General features: G+C 33.5%; 1 protein-coding gene across 1 annotated transcript in view; it reads right to left on the bottom strand.

Annotated features, from left to right (window-relative positions):
- The window catches only part of Far1 (fatty acyl-CoA reductase 1), a 60,304-nt gene that overhangs the window by 17,334 nt on the left and 18,110 nt on the right, over positions 1–24,860 (bottom strand). Inside the window, exons 2-8 of the mRNA XM_076846917.1 lie at positions 13,648–13,843; positions 11,346–11,521; positions 5,487–5,666; positions 2,704–2,881; positions 1,738–1,782; positions 1,501–1,619; positions 674–741 (exon numbers count right to left, since the gene is read on the bottom strand). Coding sequence (XP_076703032.1) covers positions 674–741; positions 1,501–1,619; positions 1,738–1,782; positions 2,704–2,881; positions 5,487–5,666; positions 11,346–11,521; positions 13,648–13,836 — 955 coding nt within the window. The 5' untranslated portion in view covers positions 13,837–13,843. The remainder of the gene's footprint in view (positions 1–673; positions 742–1,500; positions 1,620–1,737; positions 1,783–2,703; positions 2,882–5,486; positions 5,667–11,345; positions 11,522–13,647; positions 13,844–24,860) is intronic.

Below are 24,860 nucleotides of genomic sequence, written 5' to 3'. Positions count from 1 at the left end.
GTAACAAAAATTAATCAATGGTAAAATAAGACCCATTACTAAATCAATGCTATAAGTATGTTTTACTTTAAATTTGAAACCATCAACCTACAATTTTAAAATGATTCCATTTCAATAGGCTTTATATATTATTCCTATTTTAGAACTAGTAACATATCATACACACTATTTGCTGTGGATCTGGGAATTTAAATACATTAATAAATGTTAGTAGAAAATATTCTGGCAAAATGTATCCTAATTCCTACTACATCTTTCATTTATTACTCTGGGGCCATTTAATACACTAGCTCTTATAAGCAGGAGTGATACTGCCTATGGATCTGCAACATCAAGACTATGGGTACTCAGGAGAGTGAAAAAAAAAGCACTATTCCCATACCACAGGTTATCTATAAAGGTTGCTGCAGATGGCAACAGAAAAACAGCAAGGGTCAGACAAGGGTAGGGTGGATGGGAATATACAGCAGGATATTTTTACATTTTGAAACACTATTGAGGATGGACCACAAGGCAGTACTGGTAGGTATTACTTCTAAAATGGCAATTAAAATAAGAACAAATTGGTAACTCAATGTCCTTAATGCCTCATGGGTATCCTAACAATAAAAACTCAGTGAACATTTTAAGTTAAGATATATTCTAACATTCAAAAACACAGATAAAATCATACCAACTTCACCCCAGTGGAAAGGATTAGTGCTGCCTGTTGTGCAATTATACACCATGATGTTTCTTGGCCTGCCAAGACAAAGATGAAAGTAATGAAACATAAAAAGAAGCTAAACAACCTATTTAAATCTTACATGATATTAAAATAGAAATCTATAAGGACAATAAATGAAAAATTATTCTTAAGGATTTTCTTAATGTCTGATGACCAACACTACTTTTATCTTTCCTTTCCACCCAGAATTATAACTTTCTTTTCTTTTTACATTTTTCTTCCTTATATTAATGGGAGTATGTTTTCAAAAGCGAAAAAAAAAAAAAAAAACAGTAACAATCTCGGCTCTTCTATCTCCTAATTTTCAGAGACTCAAGTTAGGGAAAAAATGTTAAACTTAAGCATTTCCTATAAATTGTTATCTTTTAAAAGAATGCTCACAGATTGAATAAAGCTGCTCTACTGTACCGTGTTTAATATATGAAAACACTCTCAAATTCCAACTCTTTATACGTTGTAAATTTATATAAAGTTTTCATTTGGGTTAAAAAAAAAAATATCAACCTTGCGAAGGACCTCTTTTCTTTTTAAAATCCCTAACAAATTTATATATTCTGTAGGTATACAGAAGAATTAACATTGATTTTTCATTACTACTGATGAGTCCACTTGTTATTGCTAGGGATATATCCACCCTTACAGTTGACTGTAACATTGCCTATATATTGCTATGGCAATATCAGGACTAAGGGATTAATTAACTTTAGTCAGTAGCTCTGTTTTCCCTTCTAAGTTACTATATATTTAATAAGCAACATTGTCACCTCATATACCTATTAACTCCGGAATACCAGGCTGCCGCAAGACTTGTGTTGACAACTACATCTACAGGAACAAGATCTGCAAGGGCATTGTTGGAGGCACGCATTGTTCGGAGAATTCCTTTCCCTGCCTTTGTTGAAATTAAAAACAAAACCTTAAGATATATAAGCTGAAGTGTATATATATTTTAAAAAATACACTCACAGAAAAATACACAGAATATTAAATAAATCAAAAAGTTTACTTACCGCAATAAAAAGTCCACTTGGTCCATTAAAGTTATCAATCCATCCCTATTGCCAAAAATTAAAGGAAAAAAAAGGAAAGGAGTGCTTAGAAATATTATGAAACTAGAGATGTGTTATTTGAAATCTACAACTCCAAATGTATACAGGTCATTTTCTTTCAAAAATTAAAAAATCTATATTACAGTCGAGAATATTGATCCCAGTTCCAAATAGAAGTAGTCTTCTTCTGGATTGGAAAAGATTAAATAAAAATATTTTTAAGGGGTCACATACTGTTCCATTAATTCTCTGCAAAGGAAATTTTTTATAGAGTGTATATTGTCGATTATTTTTATTAAAGTAAGCCTAGTTAAGCCTGATTATATGCTATTTACTAATGCAGCATCCTGATTAAAGGAAAATGGCAAGTACTCCCCAAATTTACTGAACAAAACAGAGTAAGAGATTAACAAAGTAATAAAAGACATGCTATTACTTGCTACTAGCACAAATCTAGGTTCTTCCCAATTTACCTACTGCTTAATATATCTGCTTTTTCTTATTCCAGGGATTTTCAAATATCAAAATACCTTGTTTTTTTTAACAGCAAGTTCTCATAGAAATTTCTTGTATCTTTCTTAACTTTGTGATCTATATAGGAAGTGAGTTCTACTACATCTTGGAAGGCCTGTCTTTTTTTAGTAATAAAAAACAAATGAAATTATGATCTCCTTTAATCAAGATAATACCATAGCTTTTGATTTAATTTTCAACTAGGATTCTTAAAATGTTGCTCTACATTTCTATGTATATCTATATTCATGTTAGAAATCAAAGTACCGTCTCTTCCTAGGAAAAGGAAACAGTTTTGCCAAAGTAAGCCATGTTCAGTAAATAATACCTATTCTTAAAATCAAACTTCTTTTACACAAATATGACTTAAAATTCTCAATTCTAATTATTTATAAAAGATTTCTAACAACTTACTGGAAAAGGTTCTTTCCAACTGGCACCAACAATTGATGGCCTTACAATCGCCACATTTAGCTTTGCTCCTTCTTGTTGTACAACATACTCTGCCAATGCTTTTGTGTATATGTAAGTATTAGGCCTGTCTCCTATCAGTTTTGGTGTGATATCATTTACTAGTCCATCATCCATCCACCTGGTGAAAAAAAAAAAATGCATACAAAAATATTTCCAGGTATTTTAATTTTGAATAAAAAAAAATCACTTAACTCAACTTTGTACATTCAAAAGACAAAGGAAAAAGTTTTGGTTTCATTAAAATTCATGTATAGACCACAATCCTTATATGCAATTTCTATATCCAAAAGGGTCTGAAAACCAAGAGTTCTTTCAAAAATCACATAATAGATAGCAAAAGCTAATCTGAAGTCATTTATGGTTTTTTAAAAATATTATTTAATTTAAATAGCTACATAATTCATATGTATTCAACCAGAGGTGTCTGCTACCTGACACCAAACTGAGGTAATTCCATATCACACAGCACATAAATTATACTTCTTTTCTAAAGTCCAAATAAACTCCAACTTTTCAGATTTTACGAATTTTCAATCTGTATAAGACCACCTAACAGATTTGTGATTCACTTACAATAAAAAAGGTCTAGTAATCTAAATATTCAAAGTGAAGCACTGAAACTGTATATCCTCATAAAACTAACACATGCTAGGATAATCAATAAATGAAAATATGTTGAAGCATGTTATAAAAATTCAGTTAGCAACATACTGTGAAGTCATAAAATTCACCAATTCTCTCAGTTCTCTTACAGAAATGGTCTACTCTAATCATCTGTAAAAGAAGAGCGATAGACTAGGTAATGTCTATAATCATTCCTGGTCAAAATTTCTGATTTTTATAAGTTATATACCAATTTTTGGATACCTCTTCCACATTTGTCTATGCTATCTATATAAGTAGATTCAGTATAATGTCACATTGTAATGACACCAATACAAACTGATGAGGAAGCATAAGATGGAGAAGATAATATTCTTTTATATACAAGTACTTTTATATATAAAAGAAAAATCACAAAATTAAATTCAAGGGAAATTGGTATCCAATGTAAGAAAAAGTCCACAATGGAGGTGAGTTTTAAAACTGGAAAGGAGGGATTGAGAATATAGCTCAGTTGGTAAAGTGATTGTCTCCTACGCACAAGGTCCTGGATTCAATCCCCAGCACCACCAAAGGTGGTGCATGCCTGTAATCCCAGTGGTTAGGAAGGCTGAGACAGAAGGATCCCAAGTTCAAAGCCAGCCTCAGCAATTTAATGAGGACTTATGCAACTAAGTGAGATCTCAAAATAAAAAAATAAAATAAAACTAAAAGGACTGGGGGCTAGGGTTGTGACTCGGTGGTTGAGTGCTTGCCTTACATGTGTGAGGCACTGGGTTCAATCCTCAGCACCTCATAAAAATAAATAAATAAAATAAAGGTATAGTGTCCATCTACAAATATATATAAAACTAAATTAAAGGGCTGGGAATGTGGCTCAGTGAAAAAGTGCTGCTGGGTTTAATTCCTAGTTCTAAAAAAAAAAAAAAAAAAAACCTGGAATGAATAGATGACAGATCGCAAAAAATAAAGAATTAAGTTACAAGCTCTTTCTCAGTTTCTTGATGTTTGCTCATGACAATGCTAATAAGTGAAAAAATAATCCACATTCAGCTTCTAATTACTGACCTGTGAGGAAAATGAAGTATATATCTGGAATCAACTGAGAAAGTAAGTCATAAAATAAAAGTCAGTAAATTACCTAATGGATATCATAGCAACCTCTCATATTTACTAACTTCTTTTAATAGATTATAATCTATCTGTTCCTTATAATGACTAGCAAAAAAAAAAAAAAAAAAAAAAAAACTTTTTAAAAAAAGGGACCTGTATGCTTATTTTGGGGAAAGCAGGGAATAGTAATTAATGTGTCAAAAGTCAATAGAATGTTTGGGAAGAAAGGGGACTAAGGTGAAACAGAGAACATAAGAGAAAAAAAAGCCCATAGAGACATTAAATGAAGATTGATGTACATGTGAAGATATGACAGATGCTGGAATGTTTCCATTATTGTAGCCTATAAAAGAAAAAGTGATCCACTTTCCGTTTTTTTTTTTTTTTTTCTTTTTCTCTGAACCTGTTTGTTTCACTTGACAAGAAAGCACAGGCTGAAGGAATGAGAACTGGGCCATGGTAGATGCATACTTTATTTAATTCTCATTTATCAAATGCTCACAAATATCATTCAAGTCTAAACTGCTGATGGGATCCTAATCCTCGGAAAGATAACCAGTGACACTTGGAATATGAATTAAAGGACTATGACTCCTCTCATTCCCTAATAATTAAAGACCTCTCTATTGATACACTCCATTGTGGTGGGGGTTAATAATCCTTGAATAAACTAGACCCTAGCTACTAAGCAGGCAATCATTAGTCTCCACAGGGACTTTTTGGTTGCCAGAATTGATTAATTGGAAAACTGAACCCCTAGTGTCCTAGTTTGTTCAGGTCTTTCTCTAATCATTTACACTTAGTAAAAAGTGAAATTCATACACTAACTTCACAGCAACACCCAGACATAAATCTATACAATAAAAAGAGCACAGTAGACATGCAATAATTTATTAAGAAAGAGATCAATGTATGCATGTATGTGGGGTGGGGAAAGGGAAAAATAGACAAACTCAGATATAAAGCTTTGAGATAAAAGCAATGTATACAATTTCAAACAAACATACTCTAAAGAATCAATCAGCTTCTTGGGATCTACAGGAGGTGGATAGACTACTTCATCAATATGCTTTCGATTACAGTAGGCATATGCTGTTGACACATGCATGAACACTTCCAGGTTCTTCATTTGTTGTGCAAGGAGAATAAGCTGTCGTGTAGCAATTACATTTAACTGCACAGCATCTCTGTAAAAGAAATTGACAATGAAAAACTGGAAACCTATGTTACTTATTTTACCTGTTTAAAAACATCTTTTTTCTCATTAGAAAGGCAGAGAGAGACAGAAACAGGTTCCTGATTCTTTTCAATTTACCCTTCTGCTCTGATTTTGTGTTTTACTTCAGTATTAAGTACATTCACTGTAGCAGCTATGTTTAAAAAGAAATTTTCTGACTATAAGATAAATAAGTAAATAAAACAAATAGGATTTAATAAATTAAAGTACAAATTTTAAAAACTGTAATTACCTAGAAATAAAATCAGATAATTTCAGTCTTGAGCTTTTATGTATACGTTTTGAAATCATTCTAGACTTCTTTTGAATTCTGATTTCTAAAAGTATAATCTTTCACATTTGGATGTTTCAAAAGGAGAAGAAATTAGGATGATAAAGTAATTATAAAATGCTACTATAGCATTATCAGTAACTAAAACAGCCAAATAAAACTTAGAAATATTAAATTATATAATCAAATAAGAATACATTTATTTCTCTCTCTGTAGAAATAATATGAGTTTTTTAAGGCCACTTACAAAATATAAAGAGTATTAAAATAAAACTGTTAAAACAGGCATATAAGAACCAAAATGACTTACATTTTACCTTCCTGGAATTTATTTATTTTTTCCTCTGTATATAAAGTATGTTCACACCAATTTATGTACTTTTTTTTTTTGCATTACAATTCTTAATACACATATACCACAATTTTTTATATCTGTTTATATATAAAGTATGTTGACGTGAAGCAAATAATTCCACAAAAGCAAAGTACATATGTAGAAAAGCAATAAATGAAGCATCATCTACTCATAACAAAAATCTAGAGGGTCCAAAATAGTCATAATGAATGGAATGGTTTGACAAAGTAGGTATTTTTATCACAATGAAAGAATAGTCATTAAAATAATTATGTAAAAGCCATAAACATGGAAAACCTGTATGAATAATACAAAAATGCATACATTGAGACATGAAGCAGGATTAAAAACAAAGCTATGAACTTGAGTTCAATTTCTGACTTGGCCTACCTATCAGCTAAGATACAACTAAAGAAGTCAGGCTCAGTTTTCTCACCTACAAATGACAATAATGAAATCTATCTTTTAGACTATATAGAATGAAATCAAACACAGCTTATGAACACTTAGTATTGTTCTTAACACAGTCCCCAAACAGGCAATCAATGGATATTAGCATAGTAAAATGGTGGTTAAGTTTTGTTTTCTATTCAACTTTGTTTAGTTTTTTTTTATCATCGATGAAGAGACAACATAATGATTATGTAAATAATATAATGTATGTGAAAATCGCTGAGAATAGACTTTTAAGTGTTTTTATTAAAATTAGCTCCAAAATATATATACATATTTCAAAATACGTTGTACACAATAAATATGCACAATTTTGTCAATTAAAATAATAATAATAAAAGGAGGAAAGGTTGAAATATCCAATACCAGGGAACTGGCAGGTTACCACACTGTTGGTAACATTATAAATTGATACAACTGATCTGAAAGAAATTAGGAAGAAGTGCCAGGAACTGTAGAAATGAAATATTTATTAATCTAGTCTACCTATTTTTCAGTGGAAAAACATTTTAACCTTAATTTTTCACACAAAAAGAAATTTAAATTTTGTTTTTATATAAGGTACTACATAAACTGTCACATATTAACACAACAGAATATCATGTCATCAAATCACCATAACCATAAAGAAGATTTTAAAAAATGGAAGATTTTTCTGTATTAAAAAGTAAAATTAGAAAATCTAAATTTTAATTGTATGAAATAATATATATTCAGACATAGATCAAAGGAAACTTAAAAAAAATGAAAATAGTTTTCAGTACTTTCCAAAATGCTTGTACTTCAGTATTTATACAAAAAAACGGTCAGGAGACATCATAGACTCTAATTCCATGTGACTATAAAGCAGTGATTGCATACCTATCTTGTTTGCAGAACAAGGAAGATGAGGAAGGTACTGTTTGGGGAGAGGTATACAGAACATATTTCATTACAAGTTCCTGAGGACAGGACAAGTTCTGGGTCACCAGGAACAAGGAATAGCTCATGAAGGGAAAGAACAAAAACAAAAATTCTTGTGTGTCTCATTTTCTTTTAACTTACCTGAGATCCTACCAAAAACCCTGTAAGAAAGAATTTTTTAATGAAATTGGGGTGGAGCCTTATATAATCACAGGTGTATTTTTTTTTCTTCCTCATTTCAAAGGGGGGGGAGGAATCTGTTCAAATTGAAACCCAGCAAAAAAGACATTTCAGAGAGAGGACACTATTCACAGGACTAATAGAGAATGTGCTATTTTCTTGTGCATTTGCAAAACAATGGGAGTAAGGAAAGTAATGTTTTAGGAAAATACACAAGGGATATTCTATTACAGGTTCCTGAGGACAGTGACAGAGTTTCTGGGTCACTGAAAAAAAGAAACAACTTAAGAGGTACATTACTGTGCCTTGACTCCCCCCACTCCATTTGAAGAACACAAATTTAAAGCCATTCTGGGCCCACATAAGTTAACTCTTGGTATCTCTGCCAACCTAGTTAACCTCATTGTATTTTACCTCAATCCAATTTCTATTCCCTTGAACTTCAGGCTGAGACCATGGCATGTTAGACCAGAAAGCATTTGGTACTAAACAAAAATATTTTTCTCATCATATTTTGGTTATACGGAACCATAAATGCATCTTGAGATAGACTTTTGGAAGAGAGGTGGAAAACAAGCAGATCTTTTTAACTATAGTCCTTCATTAATGCAGACATAAAAAATCACTTAAAAGAAAAAAAGGAAAAGGATAAAGAAAAAGTTTAAGTTGAACTGCCAACAGATTTTCTTATTCATCTGTCTTCTACAGGCATCCTGGGTTCTTCACGCTATTTGAGAATACTTCTAAAGACCAGGGCTCTCGGTCTTGGCAGAACATAACACCTGAGAGTTTATTAAAAATGACTCCTGTACCTCATACTCACACACTTTTAAGGTCTGAAATGAGGCCTCAGAAACTACATTTTAAATAAGTTGCCTAGCCTATTTTGACACTTTTTTCATCCACTCTTCTCACCTGGGGACAATAGTGCTTATGTGAGATCTTAAAATGGCTAAAAAAGAGCAGGGAGGATAGGAAGAGCAGCAGAATAGACAATATGATTGATGTATGTACATTTTCCATGTATGTATTATATGTCAAAATACATTCTGCTGTCATGTATGACTAAAAAAAATAAAAATAAATATATTTAAAAAATAATAAAATAAAATGGCTTAAAAAAACACTTTAATACAGACACAAATGTTTAGGAACTGAAGAATCCATCTTAGGGTAGAGGACCTAGGTATCTGTAATTTTAAAGATGTTTCAAAGCGGATTCTGAAAGTAATGATTCTAAAAGTATATAGTACAAGATATGACAGATAGTAAATTATGCCTAATGATCTTGCTAAAAATAAGGGTTCTAGGGTGCTATTTCTTAACTAAAGAGTCAGAATTGGATAAGTGCACTCCAGAAATCTGCATTTTAAACACGTTTTCCAGTAATTGTTAAGATTCATAATACAATCTAAAGTTTGAGAATCAATGTCCTTAGATCCAGCAGTTTTCTTGATCTTTTCTATCATCACATCCACTTCCATTTCTTTCAGAAAATCTATTTCCAGATTCACCTACAATTACTCCAGTTTTGCAATCTTGTATTATGAATTTCCCCCTAACTACATGTTGTGTCCATCCATCTCTCCTGTTAGAAGTATGTTTTGTCCTTATCCTGGTTTTCAGTTTCTTGGCACTTCTCTATTCTCCACTCTATTGGATCTCTCCCACCAAGGAATATCAGACCCTATGACCAACTACTTTAGTAATTCTATTATCCTCAATATCATTTCTTCCCTCAACTTTCATATTTCTTTATAATTCCTAATACTGCTGTCAATTTTTCCCCATTCTTTTCAGATATGAATATTTAGGATCACATCTGAAAAGAAATAAGCTCTACCTCCTTTCAACTTTCCTGGCACTTAATGTACACTCTTTACTATCTCCTTATTTTCCATATTATGTTATGGTTATTTAAGCATATTCTCTCTCTTCTATTAGACTATATGGACTTTGTGAATAGGATCTGTGTATACCTTTTCCTGCCTTTCTCCCCAAGATACTGATATGTTGTAATAAAACCTGGATTCCCCAACCCCCTTGGCAGTAAAAACATTGTTATTTTGAACTGGTTGGTTAACTTAATGAAGTTACGAAAAGTGCTTGTTTTGTAAGTAGCTATTATAGCCCTATCTCCAATACTTTAAAAATGTCTGGCCCATATTTAATATTGTCCTGTCACATTTAGATATTAACATTCACTGAAATTGCTTCAGAGAAACAATGACTTCAATGTAATGACTAGGGCTTGATCAGCAAACATCCATGCCTTGACAAGAAACAGAAAAATAATGCATTTAACTTTATGAAGAATAGAACAAAATCTTCTCAGAAATACTTTCTCAGTTTTATTGGGAAAGAAACAGAGGCTCAAGGAAGTTAATAACTTGCCCAAATTTATCAGTTAATAAACAACAAAGTCAAGATTAGAACTAAGGTATGTAATTCTAAAGCTCTTGCTCTCTTCATATAATATAATGCTTCCCCAACTTTCCCAAGTGCAAAATAGACTTGTCTCTGACATTACAAATATAAAAATTAGATGGAATAAAATAATAAATTTGAAAACTATAAAGCACTACAGCAAAAGTGTAAGTAACTATTACAGTGCCCGCAAATGGAATATAGATAAAACATGCCATAAACTTTTGGCAGTGAATGCTCATATTATGTAATGCTTATAAGGTTTATACTTCTATATTCCATAGATAATATGGGATGTAATGTCAAAATCCTTTGTAATTAAAAACTTAATTTAAAAACATTTTAAAGAGAAAGACTTCAAATAGTTTTGAAACCTAAAAAGAAAGCCACACAAGTTTAACTCTATACAATTAGATTAGATTATAAAAACTACACAATTAGATTAGATTATAAAAACTGTACTTTGGTATACACCATCAAAAAAATGCTCTGAATTAAGAATCATATTTGAAATGGATAGACTTTTTAGATATTCTGAAGTAATGAACACTTAGAATGTTTTTCTTTTCTTGAAACAGGCATCCTAAAGTCCAATGTATCTTGCCCTTAACAATGTTATCAAAGCATTGTTTTTAAAATGATAATAAGGTGTGACAAATTTGAGCATTCTATCTTATTCTGCAAAACTCAAGTGTAATTTAATTTCCAGAAATAAGCTAATGAAGGAATTACAGGAAGCAGAGAGCTAATACTCTTACTCAAGGTAAACTTTTTTCTTTCTCCTACTCCATTTCTTGACTTCCCCAACTCTTATTTAAATTTATGGCAACTTCTTCTAATAAAATACAGCAGTTAGCCTATGTTTTGAAACTGATAACAAGGAGGGTGTTCTTTTGACATTCTATAAGACACTGAAAGCCACATTTGACATATGGCAAACAGTTTCAAATGACTTTTGAAAACAACTTGGCAAAGTAGAATTAAAATTAAATCTTTTAAATATACTTAAAATCAAATATTACACAAATACCTGTACTTACCTTAAATTTTCATTAAACCTTACTGTAGCTGCACAGTGGAATATAATATTGGTAGAATCTATGATGACCTCTTTATCTTCTTCACTAAGAGCCAGTTTAGGTTGGGTGAGTTCGCTGTTGATTGCTATAATTTTCTCTCTAAAATCTGGATTTTCATCTCTCAATCTGTCAAAGAGCTATCAAAGGGGAAAAGTATTTATTTTGGGGTAGTATTTTTCCACTTTCTAAAATACATTATAAACCCTTTTCCCCACAAAGGGAACTATTTTAAACAAAATTAAACTATTTTAAAAATAAATTGTACAATATTAAATTTGCTATTTCTACAGAAAACACCCTATGGGCCCACATTATTATCTCCATTTTAAAGATATGAAACAAGCAGTTTGCCAAGGACACAGAGCTGATAGTTTGCAGAGTTGAATATGAACTGTTTGTGCTTTGGCTAATTATATTACTCCTCAGAACAGACTTAAGCAAAATAGATATCAAGACAATGTTTAAAAATGATTAATTTTTTAAAATTCAGGCCTTAATTTATCACTTTATTTTATTTTCTTTCAGTAGAGTAAAACAATATGATTCACATTCTACCTTAAAAATCTGAGAACAAATTGTTTAATAGGAAAATGAAGTAAACATGTTAAAAGGGAAAACATTTTGGGAAGCAAATGTGTACTAGAAACTGGACAAATTTGGGAAGTTTTATACACACACACACACACACACACACACACACATTACATCACACACGCACATATACTTATCATCACATACATATGTGATTCAAACTGAAAATTCAATTCTTTTAGTATAACCAAAGAAATAAATTTTGCTAGATAACCTATCAGGCCAAAAGATAATCATAGTATAAGTAAGGGCACATTCAATTATGAGTCAAGATTAATTTTTTAATCCTAGGTTTGATAGAGTGACAATGATGCTACCCTGCAGATCACTGCTCTATCATATTCTGACTTGCCATCGCATTTACAGTCAATGCTTCGGGATTAAGCAAGATTCCTACGCTGGGAAGAAAGTCTATAATGTATGTGTTCACTTTCACCTTCAGAAACAATTTTAGATTTAACAGTCTTCCCCTTCACTACTCCCAGTTCCTCAAATATGAATGTATTCTTATAATTTAAAAAAAAATTTATTTAGAATTTCATATAGGCCAGGCACCCTCTGTGAACTGAGAAAACAAGAAAATAAGACGACTCCCTCAAGATTTTTTAGAGTCTAACAGTGAAAACTAGACAAGTAAATGAACAATTAAAATATTCTTTTATAAGTAATAAAATAGAAGTAATATACTGTTATGAAACTGAATAGGAGAAATTATTAACCCAGTTTTGAGACCACATACAACTTTCAGGGGACACTTAAGCTAAGACCAGAATGATAAACGGAATGCCAAAATGTGTGCTGGGTAGGAGAGGGAGGAGTGAAAGAAAGGGAAGGTCCTGAGAGTATAAAGTAGAAGAACAGTGTTCCAGAACAGGATGAACAAACTGACACATTTTAGAGATATTTAGGAGATAATACCAACTGAATTTGGCTAATGACTAGATTTGAGGGATAAAGAAGGTAAACTCCTAGAGAAGTCTGGTAGTCTTTTAAACCCCTCAAAGACTCCTTTTTCTCATAGGCTTCAAGGAAGCAATGGATTCCCAAAAAGGTTCAGCAAAGAACTGAAAAGAGCAAAAATGGCTAAGGAATACCAATTATTCTAACTTAAATAATTTAAAAGTATAAGAATAATTTCTAGGAAGGAATCCTATATCCCAGAGTTTTAAAAAAGTAAAAAAGCAACATAATGAGAAGTACCTACTGCATAGTGTCAAAAAAATGATAATGGGATAGGACAATTAGTTTCAATCCAAGGAAACATCGCAAAAGTATATGAGGTTCATTCAAAGTGAAAAGTCTGGTAGCTATGGAGGGGTTTACTGCAGTTTGGTATTTTTTTGTTTCTCTCTTTTTTTTAACAGACTTATAAAATTTTAGATATTCAGGTGAATATTATTCTTATTCCAAAATAAATGCATTTTAAAATAGCAACTGCATTTTGTAATGCCTATAGTCAGGTTTCTTACCAAAACTGAGCTTTGAGTTCAGTTTTCACTTCAAGCTCGTTATTAATGTCAAATAATCTTCTTCACTGAGAGATTGCTATCCTACAGGAAATTAATAATTTTTTTTTCTTTTACTAATTCTTTTCAGGATACCATGGACATATACTAAGCTAGTGATACATCACATTTTTTCTCCCCTCCAAATGATCATTCTCCACACTTACCTTGCCACTAAGGACTTCTTCCACTCGCTCTTGGGGTGTCTGTCCAGCTTTCTGCCTCACCAAAACGTATACTGAATTGACCTTAGGACAAGACCTTAGCAACTTTTCCAGAAGCACCTTTCCTAGGAAACCTGTAGCTCCCGTGAGGAGGACATTCTTGCCTTCATAATATTCTGGGATTGAAACCATTTTGACCCTAAGAAAAACATAACAAGGAAGCATTAGTTCAATAATTTATGTTCATTCTTAGTAAAAAAAAAAAAAAAAAAAAAAATTCTTGGTATTCATATTAAAAAAACCAAGCAAAAATCAAAACCGAACATTTAAAAGAGAAGTTTGTAACCTTTGGTTAACTGTACTAGATGATCTCAAAAAATTCTTTCCAGTAATTAGAACCCAAATCTTTATATATCCTCTGTCAAATTTTAAATACAACTGAATGGTGTTTCTCTGTTCTCCAGAGGAATGTGTAACGCCAAAGGTCAGCAATAAGACTCAATTGCCCCACTTATAAAACACCACTGGGTGTCACATTTACCTATGACCAGTTCAAAGAAGTAGAGGTAACACCAAGTCTTTTCTCCTACTCATCTCTCAGTAACAGGATAGCCAAAAAAAGCATTTAAATTTCCCTTCTTAAAAAAGGACTAGTAAGAAAAACATTGTCTACCTTATCCTCTCTACCCAAATTCTACCCAAAAGTAGAAAAAAGATACACTAAGATAACAAATAAACAAAAGAACCATGATGAATAAAGACAAAAACAAAGTGAAGGATTCATGCAGTATGTTAGTACACAAAGCTAAAGCATATTGAAAACAATGTTCATGTTCTGTACTGTTTAGAAACACACACATATAGGATAAAATATTAACAGATGTATGAGGAATACAAAACAACCAAAGAAGCAGCTTTGATTATATTTATGTCTTATTTAAACTAGAGAGTGGATATATGTGCTCTACATCCACATTTTTCATAATTAAAAAGAGTTCAGGGGCTGGGGATGTGGCTCAAGCGGTAGCGCGCTCGCCTGGCATGCGTGCGGCCCGGGTTCGATCCTCAGCACCACATACAAACAAAGATGTTGTGTCTGCCAATAAATAAATATTAAAATTAAAAAAAAAAGAGTTCAGAGCAATTTGAAAACAAGAAATAATTCCATTAACAAGCAAAAATGGAGGGAGTAGTATTTCTAGAAAAAAACAGATGAGACTGAATTGATTGAGATGCCTAACAGAACAAACAGCAACCTAAGCCAAGAGGTTTAAGAAGGGACTAAGGAGGCAAGAATTATCTTTACCAATCCCCTAAATAGAGCCTAGGAGAAAATGCCAAACTCGGGATCAAGAAGCAAAGTAATTAAGGCAAACCAAGATAATTAAAAGATACTCAAAGAACAGAAGAATCACTCATGACAGTCTTATACAGTACAGAAATTTTGGGTCCAGGCTTAGTATCCAAATGTGTCTGAGCATCTAGATGGGTGCTGGGAACAAAAGAGAAATAGGACTAAGTCTAAGGCTGCTCCAAACATCCACAAATGGAAGGGGGGGGGCAGGAGGTCAGAAGAAACAAAAATCATCAAAAGAAAAAAGTCTGTATAGGACTTGACCTCTAGAATAAATGTTAGGGCCTCAGTCTACCTTTTGCTGCTGACCCTTAAAGCAATCTCACACAGAGTTCTCAATCAGTAAACCTATCTGGGGAAAAATTATTTTGGGAAACAGATCTTTAAAAACCCAGGAAGCTGGACTGGGGCTGTAACTCAGAGGCAGAGCGCATGTGCGAGACACTGAGTTTGATCCTCAGCACTATATACAAATAAAATAAAGGTATTCAAAACAACAACAACAAAACAAAACAAACAAACAAAAAACAGGAAGGCAATATTAGCAACCAAAACCAACTATTGCAGTCCTTCATCAAGAATACCAAAGATAACTAGATATTTTAAAAACACGTACAAAAGAACGACCAAAATGAAAAACAACAGAACCAACTAAACTACAAAGGAAACTAAAATAATGAAAAATTTAAAGAGAATTTAAATTCTTATAAATATCCTCTAGCCCATTTATAAGAATATTGCAAAACTAATTTTCTATGAAAAAGGAACAAAGAATATGAAAACAATGGAAATCAGCAATTTAGACAGAGGCAGAAAAATCCAAAAAATAAATTATTAGAATTAAACCAGTGAATTTAACAAGGTCACCAGATACAAAGTTTGTCTGGGAAAAATGTATTTTTAGACATATACACACACACTCATATGCATACACACACTTATTTATATACACATGTACCAACAGATAATGAAGTTTAAAAAAAAATTCCAAACTATGCCACTTATCATCAAAAATACAATATTCTAGGAAATAGTAAGTGTTGACAAAGATACAGAGAAATTAGAACCTTCGTATGTTGCTAGTAGGAATGTAAAATGGTTTAGCTGCTGTGGAGAAGTTTGGTATTTCCTTAAAAAGTTAAAACATAAAATTTTATGACCTATCAATTCTACTCCTAAATACATACTCCGAAGAATCTAAAACAAGTACTCAAACAAGTTGACACAAATTTATAGCAGTACCATCATTCCTAATAGCCAAATAGCACAAACAGCATGCACGTCAATAACAAATGAATAGTGTCTCTCTCTCTCTCTCTCTCTCTCTCACACACACACACACACACACACACACATATCCATTATTCAGCTTTAAAAAATAATTAAGTACTAATTCATACAACATGGATGAGCCTCAAAAATGTATCAAAAGTGTAGAAGTCAGATACAAATGGTCACATATTAAATGACTTGTTTATATGAAATACTCAGAATGGATAAATCCATAGAGACAGAATGCAGATTGGTGGCAGCCAGGGGTTGGGAGCAGAGAGTACAGTAAAGAATGGAAAGATGCTGTTAAGGAGTTTTATTTTACAACAATGGAAAAAATAAGAGAGCTCATGTATAATGGCATAATTTAGTGTGAACATACTTTATATACAGTTACAAAAAATTTTGCTGTAAATGGACAATTATGAATGTAATGCACTCCACTATTATCATGTATGTAAGAAATAAATTTAAAAAAAGGGAAAAAAATGAAATGTTTTCAAACTAATGGAGTGATGGATGCATAACACTGTGACTGTATTACAAGACACTGATTTTTCCCTTTAATGGTGTTATGGCTTTAATATGCCCCCTTCAAAATTCTTGGCAATGTCATAGCATTGACAGGTGGGCCCTTTAAGAAATGATTAGGCCATGAGAGCTCCAGAGTAACTGAAACTCAAATCACTGCTAGAAGAACCATGGACAAGTATATTACTTAGGAAGAATGGTATTAACTATTAGAATTGAATAGTCCCTTATTAAATGATCTAGTAATTCCACTTTTAATTACATACCCACACAGCTAAGTAGATAGATACACCAGTAGACTGATAAACAAATACAGTTATAGCAGCACTCTTTTTATTGACCAAAAACAATAACAACAACAACAACAACAAAACAACCCTAAAGCAACCCACATTTGTCAACAGTTCAATATATAAACTGTGGTACATTCGTATGATGGAATATTTTAGAGCAACAAAAATGAAGGAACAATTGTTACATACAACATGGATGGATCTCACAAAAAGAACACCAGATCAATAAGGCCAGGTATAAAGAGTGTATTACATAATGCTATTTACATAAAGTTCAAAAATAGATAAAACTCATCTATGGTTAAAAGTCAGAATGATGACTATCTAGCAGGGAAGAAAAGGAAGTAACCTGAAGAAAATGTGAAGGCTTCTGGGATATTGGTAATGTTCTATTTCTTGATCTGGAAGGCTCACTTTAAAATGTTCAACAAATTATCCATTTAGGATGTATGGACTTTCTTAACGTATGTTGTATTTCAATTAAAAGTCTACTTAAAAAAATTAAAAGAGGGCCACCATATGTCCTGGTCTGCCTAAAACAAGATATATAAATATATATATATATATATATATATATATATATATATATACATACTATCCCAGCTTAATTTTATGTAGAGCTCCCTTTTTCAAAACTGTCACTGTCTGCATAATAAATTATATGGTTATCCTAGTTGCTGCTTATAAGCTGCTTCAGGTCTGAGACTATTTCTAGATTTCAATGACTGAAAGCCTAATTGGAACTATAAAGTATAATAACCTTATGTGAGAAATATAAAGAATAATTCTGCATCAATATATCCAAACAATCTGATAGGTATTAATGATAGCTACATACTAAATAAATATTAGTGTCCTGAGAACAGAATCAGTTATATCTAATTTTCTAAGCTTTAAGTTGGACACAGTGGCACACTGTGCTGTAGTCCCAGCTACTCAGGAAGCTGAGGCTGGAGGATCACAAATTCATGCCCAGCCTGGAAACACAGTGTGACACAACATATGGGAAGTGGGGTATAGGGATAGAAGAAATGAGAATCAATTCCATGGAACAACCAGGTAGAATAAGATCAAAGTATTACATAAGGCTCACTAATGATGAGAAAAATATACAATATAGGGAAGAAAGGGAAAAACAAGTATTAAACACAAACTATACCTTTCATCCCTTCAGAACTATTTTCAACAAATCTCCAATAACTTTTCTTACATAAGGTCATTGAGCACATCTGTAGGACACAAACTTAAAAAACAGTATCTTCCAACTAAAAAGCACATTTATAGAAAGCATAAAAGTGAGATAAGTCATCACTAACTCACAAACAAGGACTGAATGCAAAGTACCTAGCAAAGAAGTTCAAAGAAAGTGTAGGGGCTGGAATAGATGATCCTAAAGGTTGTACCCATTTCTAAAGTTGTAGGATTCACTACAGAAGGAAAACTAGCCTTCTTCATGAGGTCTTCTGGCTTTTACTAAATGCATATAAGAATTTGCTCCACAGACATTTTTAATATGAAATAAAGTGAATTCTAGTTGAAGATTCCTTAAAGAATGCCAATCAGAATTAACTGGTTCAGGTGGACTCTTGAACAGCTAAAATTTGTAGGCAACTAAACTTTACCACGATTTCCCTGAGGACCATTTCCAAAGGCAGATAACTAGAGTAAGAAAACATAAAGAGGTCCACTGTCAAACTTAGAACTGGACTCACAAGACCACTCAGGTGGACTTAATTATAATTACCATCAATTTGAATAAAAAGATATCAATCTCAGGTTAAGAAATATGCACATATCAAAGATCAGTGTATTTACTTCCAATCCTAACCCATTGTACAACCTTACATTGAATGAATCATTTATTGGAAATGATGTGAGTGAACTATACCATTAACATACAATGAACATGTCTGTATCTTTCCACATGTTAGAATTTATTGAATAAATCAATTTCATCAGCTTTAATTCAAGGCGTATGCATACTTTCATTTTATTGCAAGTTATTTTATTCTATTCCAATCTCAATTACTAACATCTATAACATTCAAGTTACACACCACACTTCACACTATGATATATATAGGTTATACAAAGGAGGAGAAAGGACGACTCCAAGAGTAAAGGAAGAAAGCAGATACAATGCAAGAGTCACTGCAGTCATCTTGAAGTAGGCCATGTGCCATCAGCAGGAGAAATAGTGCTGAGCTGAAACCCAGGAGCAGGAAGGGAATCTTTGTTGTGGTGATCTTCCTGGGCATGGCTCACAACAAGTGATTGGGTAGAGGGGTCAGTGTGCTATCGTGACACAGTTCAAGGTACCTCTGCTTTTAAAGGTCTTAAGTGAGAAGATTACATCTGGTGTGATTCATAATTTAATGTGCCTGGTGTTTCTGTTGATTTGATATGCCCAAGTGTCCATGTTCTTCTAATTTGATTTGATATGCCCAAGTGTCCATGTTCTTCTAATTTAATTTGATATGCCCAAGTGTCCACATTCTTCTAATGTAATTTGATAAATTTGCAGGTACTAATTTTTTCTTTGAATGAATAAATTATTCTTCAGTTTGTGCCTTATGGTTGTGCTGGGCAAATGTTGGTAGTTTACTTGTACAAACAAGTGTAGAGTCATTTTACCTTGACACTACACTCAAAATGGAGCAATTCATGGCAAACCGATATTTAATACAATGGAGTAACACAGGACTAGGCACAGCCTGAAAACTGTTACTCCATATAACATGGAATAACCTGGAACAGGGCAGAGACAGCTCTACAGGAACATTAGAAACAACCCCCAGGGCAAAGGAGGTGACAAGGTAAAAGACAAGAAGTTCTATAGCCTTGCTTAAGAGTAACATTTCTACAAAAACCTGTATCAATGTAATCCCATGGGAATCACTAAATTTTGAGATATTGGGAACTAAATATTATTTCAGCACTGAGTGAAAATCAGGATTTGCTTATAAATGACTAATGTTAAGTAAGGTAGGTCCTTAATTCAAGCAAAGGCTTTCTGATAAAACCAAGTGCCAAGCTGCAGTAAGCCCTGGGGTTCTTAGTCTAGCAAGCCAGAGTTGGAAACCAGGCTTATCCATTTATACCTTGGGGATGAGCTTATTTACCGGTTTCATTTTATAGTTTCTTCATCTCTAAAATATAGATAATAGAACCATTCACTTGCCCTCTACCTCATAGCATTTATGTGCCAATTAAGTGTAGCAAACTAAATACTACACACACAATTACATTTCCTTATTAATTTTCCCTTTATGTACATGGCAGAAATTCTCAGTATGGTCCTTCAACATAAATCTGATCTCTAACATTTCAGAATAGTCTTAAAAATTTTAATGATCTTATTATTCTAGAAAGGATAATTTATGAGTTTAAATTTTCAGTCTAGGAAAAAAAAAAAACCTACTGAAGTATGATCAAAAGTTATTCCCTCTCTGAACCAGACACAGTAATCTCTTTGCCTTGACTATTCTTAAACTTGTAGATGATGATACAGAACAACTAGAGATATTGTAACACTACTAATACTGGAAAAGGGTGCAATCACTTTGGAAAACCAACTATATTCACCAAAAATATATGTATACTCTGTGCAACCTTGTAATTTCTTCTCAGGAGTACACTCAACCAAAATGCAAATAAACAAGGATACTAACAGTCATGAACAATAGGTTCAAAGAAGTAACATCATAAAAGTGAAAAAAAAAATTCCTCAAATATCCATCAACAGCAAAATGTATAAATGATATTCCATAAGTTCTACACAGAATTCTCAAATATTAGCCAAAGAAACCAGATGCAAAAACAAATCTTGTGTGACTCCAATTATATAAAGTTCAAATAGATGCAAAACTAATCTAGGAGTCAGAAGTCAAGATAATGGTTATCTTGAGGAGAAGGAAAGGGGCACAAAGTGGGTTCTCTGGGGATCTAATATTTTCTATTCCTTGACCTGGATATGATTACCTGATTGAGTCAGCTTTATAATATTCAATGATTAAGCTGTACGTGAGAACTTCTCTGCACTAGGATTCAAAGAAGTTTATTTTAAGATGATTTTTTTTCCTACATAATAAAAAGGTATTGTGTTTTGAATGCCCTTTCCTAGGTATTCCCTCTTCATTTATATAAATACTACAAGAAGCAATTTCCAAAGTTAAGAATCACAGGTGAGTCCAAGGCAGGCTATTTGATAACCACACATAGAGAAACACCAGCCCATTTTCAGAGTAAAATGTAGGAAACACATCCCAATAAAATGGAAGATTCAAAACATTCTTTGCCGCCTGCAAACATAACACCTGTTCAGTTTGGGAAACTTTCACCTGAAAGCTGGTCCCCATCCAGGAAATGTGCTAAGGAGAAAAACCAGGCAGAGTTTTTAACAAGGCCTGATTTTATAAGCAATTTGGAATCTATCAGATAGATGAACATCTCAGACATTCACCTGCCCAAAGACTGCAGCTTATTCTGTTATCCTAACATGAATCACCCAGAGAAATTTCTCTGTTGAGATTTCGATATGAAGTATATCCCCCATCGCAAAGATTCGTGTGTTGAAGTCCCCAACACAGCATGATTCAGATATGGGGCTTTGGGGAAGTGATTAGATCATGAGGGTTCAACCTCATCAGTGGATTAATCCTCTGAATGGACTACTGAGAAGGTGGTAGAAATTTTTGGAGGTGGGACCTAGTTGAAGGAAGACAGTCATTAGGAGCACACCTGTATTCTTCTTGCCCCTTACCCCTCCCTGACTGTCATAGCTGAACAGTTTTCCTCTGCTATAGCTTTTGTCATGATGGTCTGCCTCACTTCAGGCCCAAAACAATGGAGTCAGCTTTGATAGACTAAAACCTCTGAAACGATGAGCCAAAATTAATCTTTCCTGCTCTGAGTTCTTTTTCTCACATATTTGCCAGAGCAACAAGAGTAAATAAAATAGAAAACTGGTCCCAAGTGTGGATGTTGCTGTGACTACCCTGACCATGTGGTTCAGAAGCCTTTGGAACTGGTTTGTGGGTGAAGTTTGGAAATGCAGAAGACTATAGAAGACTTAAAATGGTTTAAGTAGAACTTAATGGATGATTTTGGTGTGATCTTAGAAGATCACAACACTGATAGTAATATGGATAGTAAGATTGTGTGCTCATGAGGTTTCAAATGAGATGAAGATGCTATTGGTAATTGAATTAGGGACCACTCATTACATTATGGCAAATAATTTGTCTACATTTTGTCCATGCCCTAAGACTGCGTGTGATGCTAAATTTAAAGATGTTGAACTGGGCTAGGGTTGTGGCTCAGTGGTAGAATGCTTGCCTAGCACCTGTGAGGCACAGGGTTCACTCTCCAGCAACACATAAAAAAAATTAAACAAACAAAATAAAGGAATTGTGTCCATCTACAACTAAAAATATAAAAATAAAAATATAGGTGTTTAATTAATCTGGTGGAGGAAATTTCAAGGTAGCATAGCATTTGGGTGATAGCATGGATATTGTTAGCAGTTTTTAGCCAGGCTTACCATGAGAATCAAAGCAAGATCAAAAAATTCTGAAAAGTTTGCAGTTTATCCAGGACAGCACATGCAAAATTGGGGCCAAAGAAGCTGTGGTTGTTGAAGAGATTAGCACCACTAAAAAGAAACCAAGAACTTTGTACCAAAGCAATGGGAAAGATGCTTTGAGGGCATCTCAGGAATCAGCAAAACCACATCAATTACAGGTTCCACAGTGTAAAAATGTAAACTCATTTGCTTTGAGGGTAGCCTGTTTGCACAGGACCACCCATGAAGTTGTTTACACAGCAGTTTGTTTGTTAGTTTGTTTTTCTCCTCAGGTATTCTGGCACTCTAAGACTTCTGCAAACACAGTCCAAGCAAGCCTGGGTAATTCTTCTGCTGGCATGTCCATGTGGTCCTTGGTCCATGTGTTGCCGGTTTTGAAGGCATGAAGGATGCCAAGAATTACAGGGTTATGGATAAAGGCTTCTATCAAGATTTCAAATAAAGGTTTGTAAGGCCAGACAATGTGTGTCAGGATCAGAATCCCTGGAGGTACTCCTCGAGAGGGCAATAAAGAAAACTGTGAGAGTGAAGCCAAAACAGCAATGGAGAGCCCAAGAAGTTAGAAATGCCAGAAATATGAAATGTCTGCTGAGGAAAGCTGCAAGCAATGAGCAGAGCCAGTACAAGAAAAAGGACATGTGGGCTGCAACCAGCAAGACCACAGGGGTGAGGCTGCTCTAGTCCTTTGGAGCCCACACCTTGCCACCACATGCCCCAGATGTCAGCAGACATAGAGTTACAGAATTTAAATTTGTCCTGCTGGGTTTATGTCTTGCTATGCCCCCATTCCTCCCTTTAGGGATAGGAATGTTTGTTTATTCTATGCCATTGTATGCTGGAAGCATGTAACTTGTTTTTGATTTTTCACAGGAGCTCACAGCTAAAAGTTGCCCCAAAAGTCTCACAGGAGACTTTGGATATTGACAGAATGCATTTTGCATTAGGAGATAGACATGAGTGTCTGGGGGCCAGGGGCAGAAAAAGCCTCTATTCCAGTTCTTCGAAACACAAAATCCCACACCTACAAATAATTTACCAGTCCAATTTAGTACCAAGTTCATGAGAAACACCTACCCTACATCTCCTTAGAAATGGTACTTTGTATACTCTCCTTAGGAGGTCTTTTAGACTGTGCAAGCCCCTATAATAGTAACTCCCAAGCATTAATGTGCAGACAAGTGACCTGAAGATCTAGTTTAAAAGACCCGAAGATCTTCTTATTCCACAGGTCTGGGGTGGGTCTGAGATCCTCCACTTCTCAAAGCACTAAGTGATGTTGGAAACTTGCTTAATTAAGTTTATTCACTTCCAGTGCTAGCACACCACTGAAGCCCAGTGTTCCTGAACACCAGGGCAATTTAATGATCTGTTTTACATAAGAAAAATGAAAACAGACAAAATAAATACTATTCCCTATACTCCACATGTACACACACATCCCTTTCTATTATATACCCATGGTCTCTGACCCCAAACATGATGTTTTAAAATGCTATAATTGGCCCATAAAGTAAACAGTCACATTGAAGACAAAGGGTCAATTTTTATAACAAAGAGCATCTGTAATTTAATAAGACCAGCAATTAATTAGGCAAGCAGAAAACAAAAATAGAAAGTAAACATTAAAAAAAACAAAGGGTTATTGAAATATTGATAATAAAAGTATATAAAGTGGAGACTTGATCTTTATGGGCAGTGGCAATTAAGCAATATCTACAAAATTTTAAATGCCCAATACCTTTGACCCTGAAATGCTTTTTTTTAATAGTACATGTTTATTTATTTATTTATACTATTTTTTAATACACAACAACAATGGAATGCATTACAATCCTTATTACACATGTAGAGCACAATTTTCGTATCTCTGTACATAAAGTATGTTCACGCCAATGTATGCCATTATACATGTACTTTTTTGCATTTCAATTTTTAATACACATATTTACCACAATTTTTCATCTCTGTTTGTATATAAGGTATGTTGTCACCCAATTCAAGTCTTCATACATGTACTTTGTATAATGATGATCATCACATTCCACCATCCTTGCTATCCCCTTTCCCCTCCCTTTCCCTCCCACCCTTCTTCCCTATCTAGAATTAATCTAATCCTCCCATGTTCTCCCTCCCTACCCCACTATGAGTTACACCCCCCTTATATGAGAGAAAACACTCGGCA

Source organism: Callospermophilus lateralis, chromosome 2 (genome assembly GCF_048772815.1).
Source record: "Callospermophilus lateralis isolate mCalLat2 chromosome 2, mCalLat2.hap1, whole genome shotgun sequence".
Taxonomy (NCBI): Eukaryota; Metazoa; Chordata; class Mammalia; order Rodentia; family Sciuridae; genus Callospermophilus; species Callospermophilus lateralis.
This window is presented reverse-complemented; position numbering and strand designations above follow the sequence as displayed.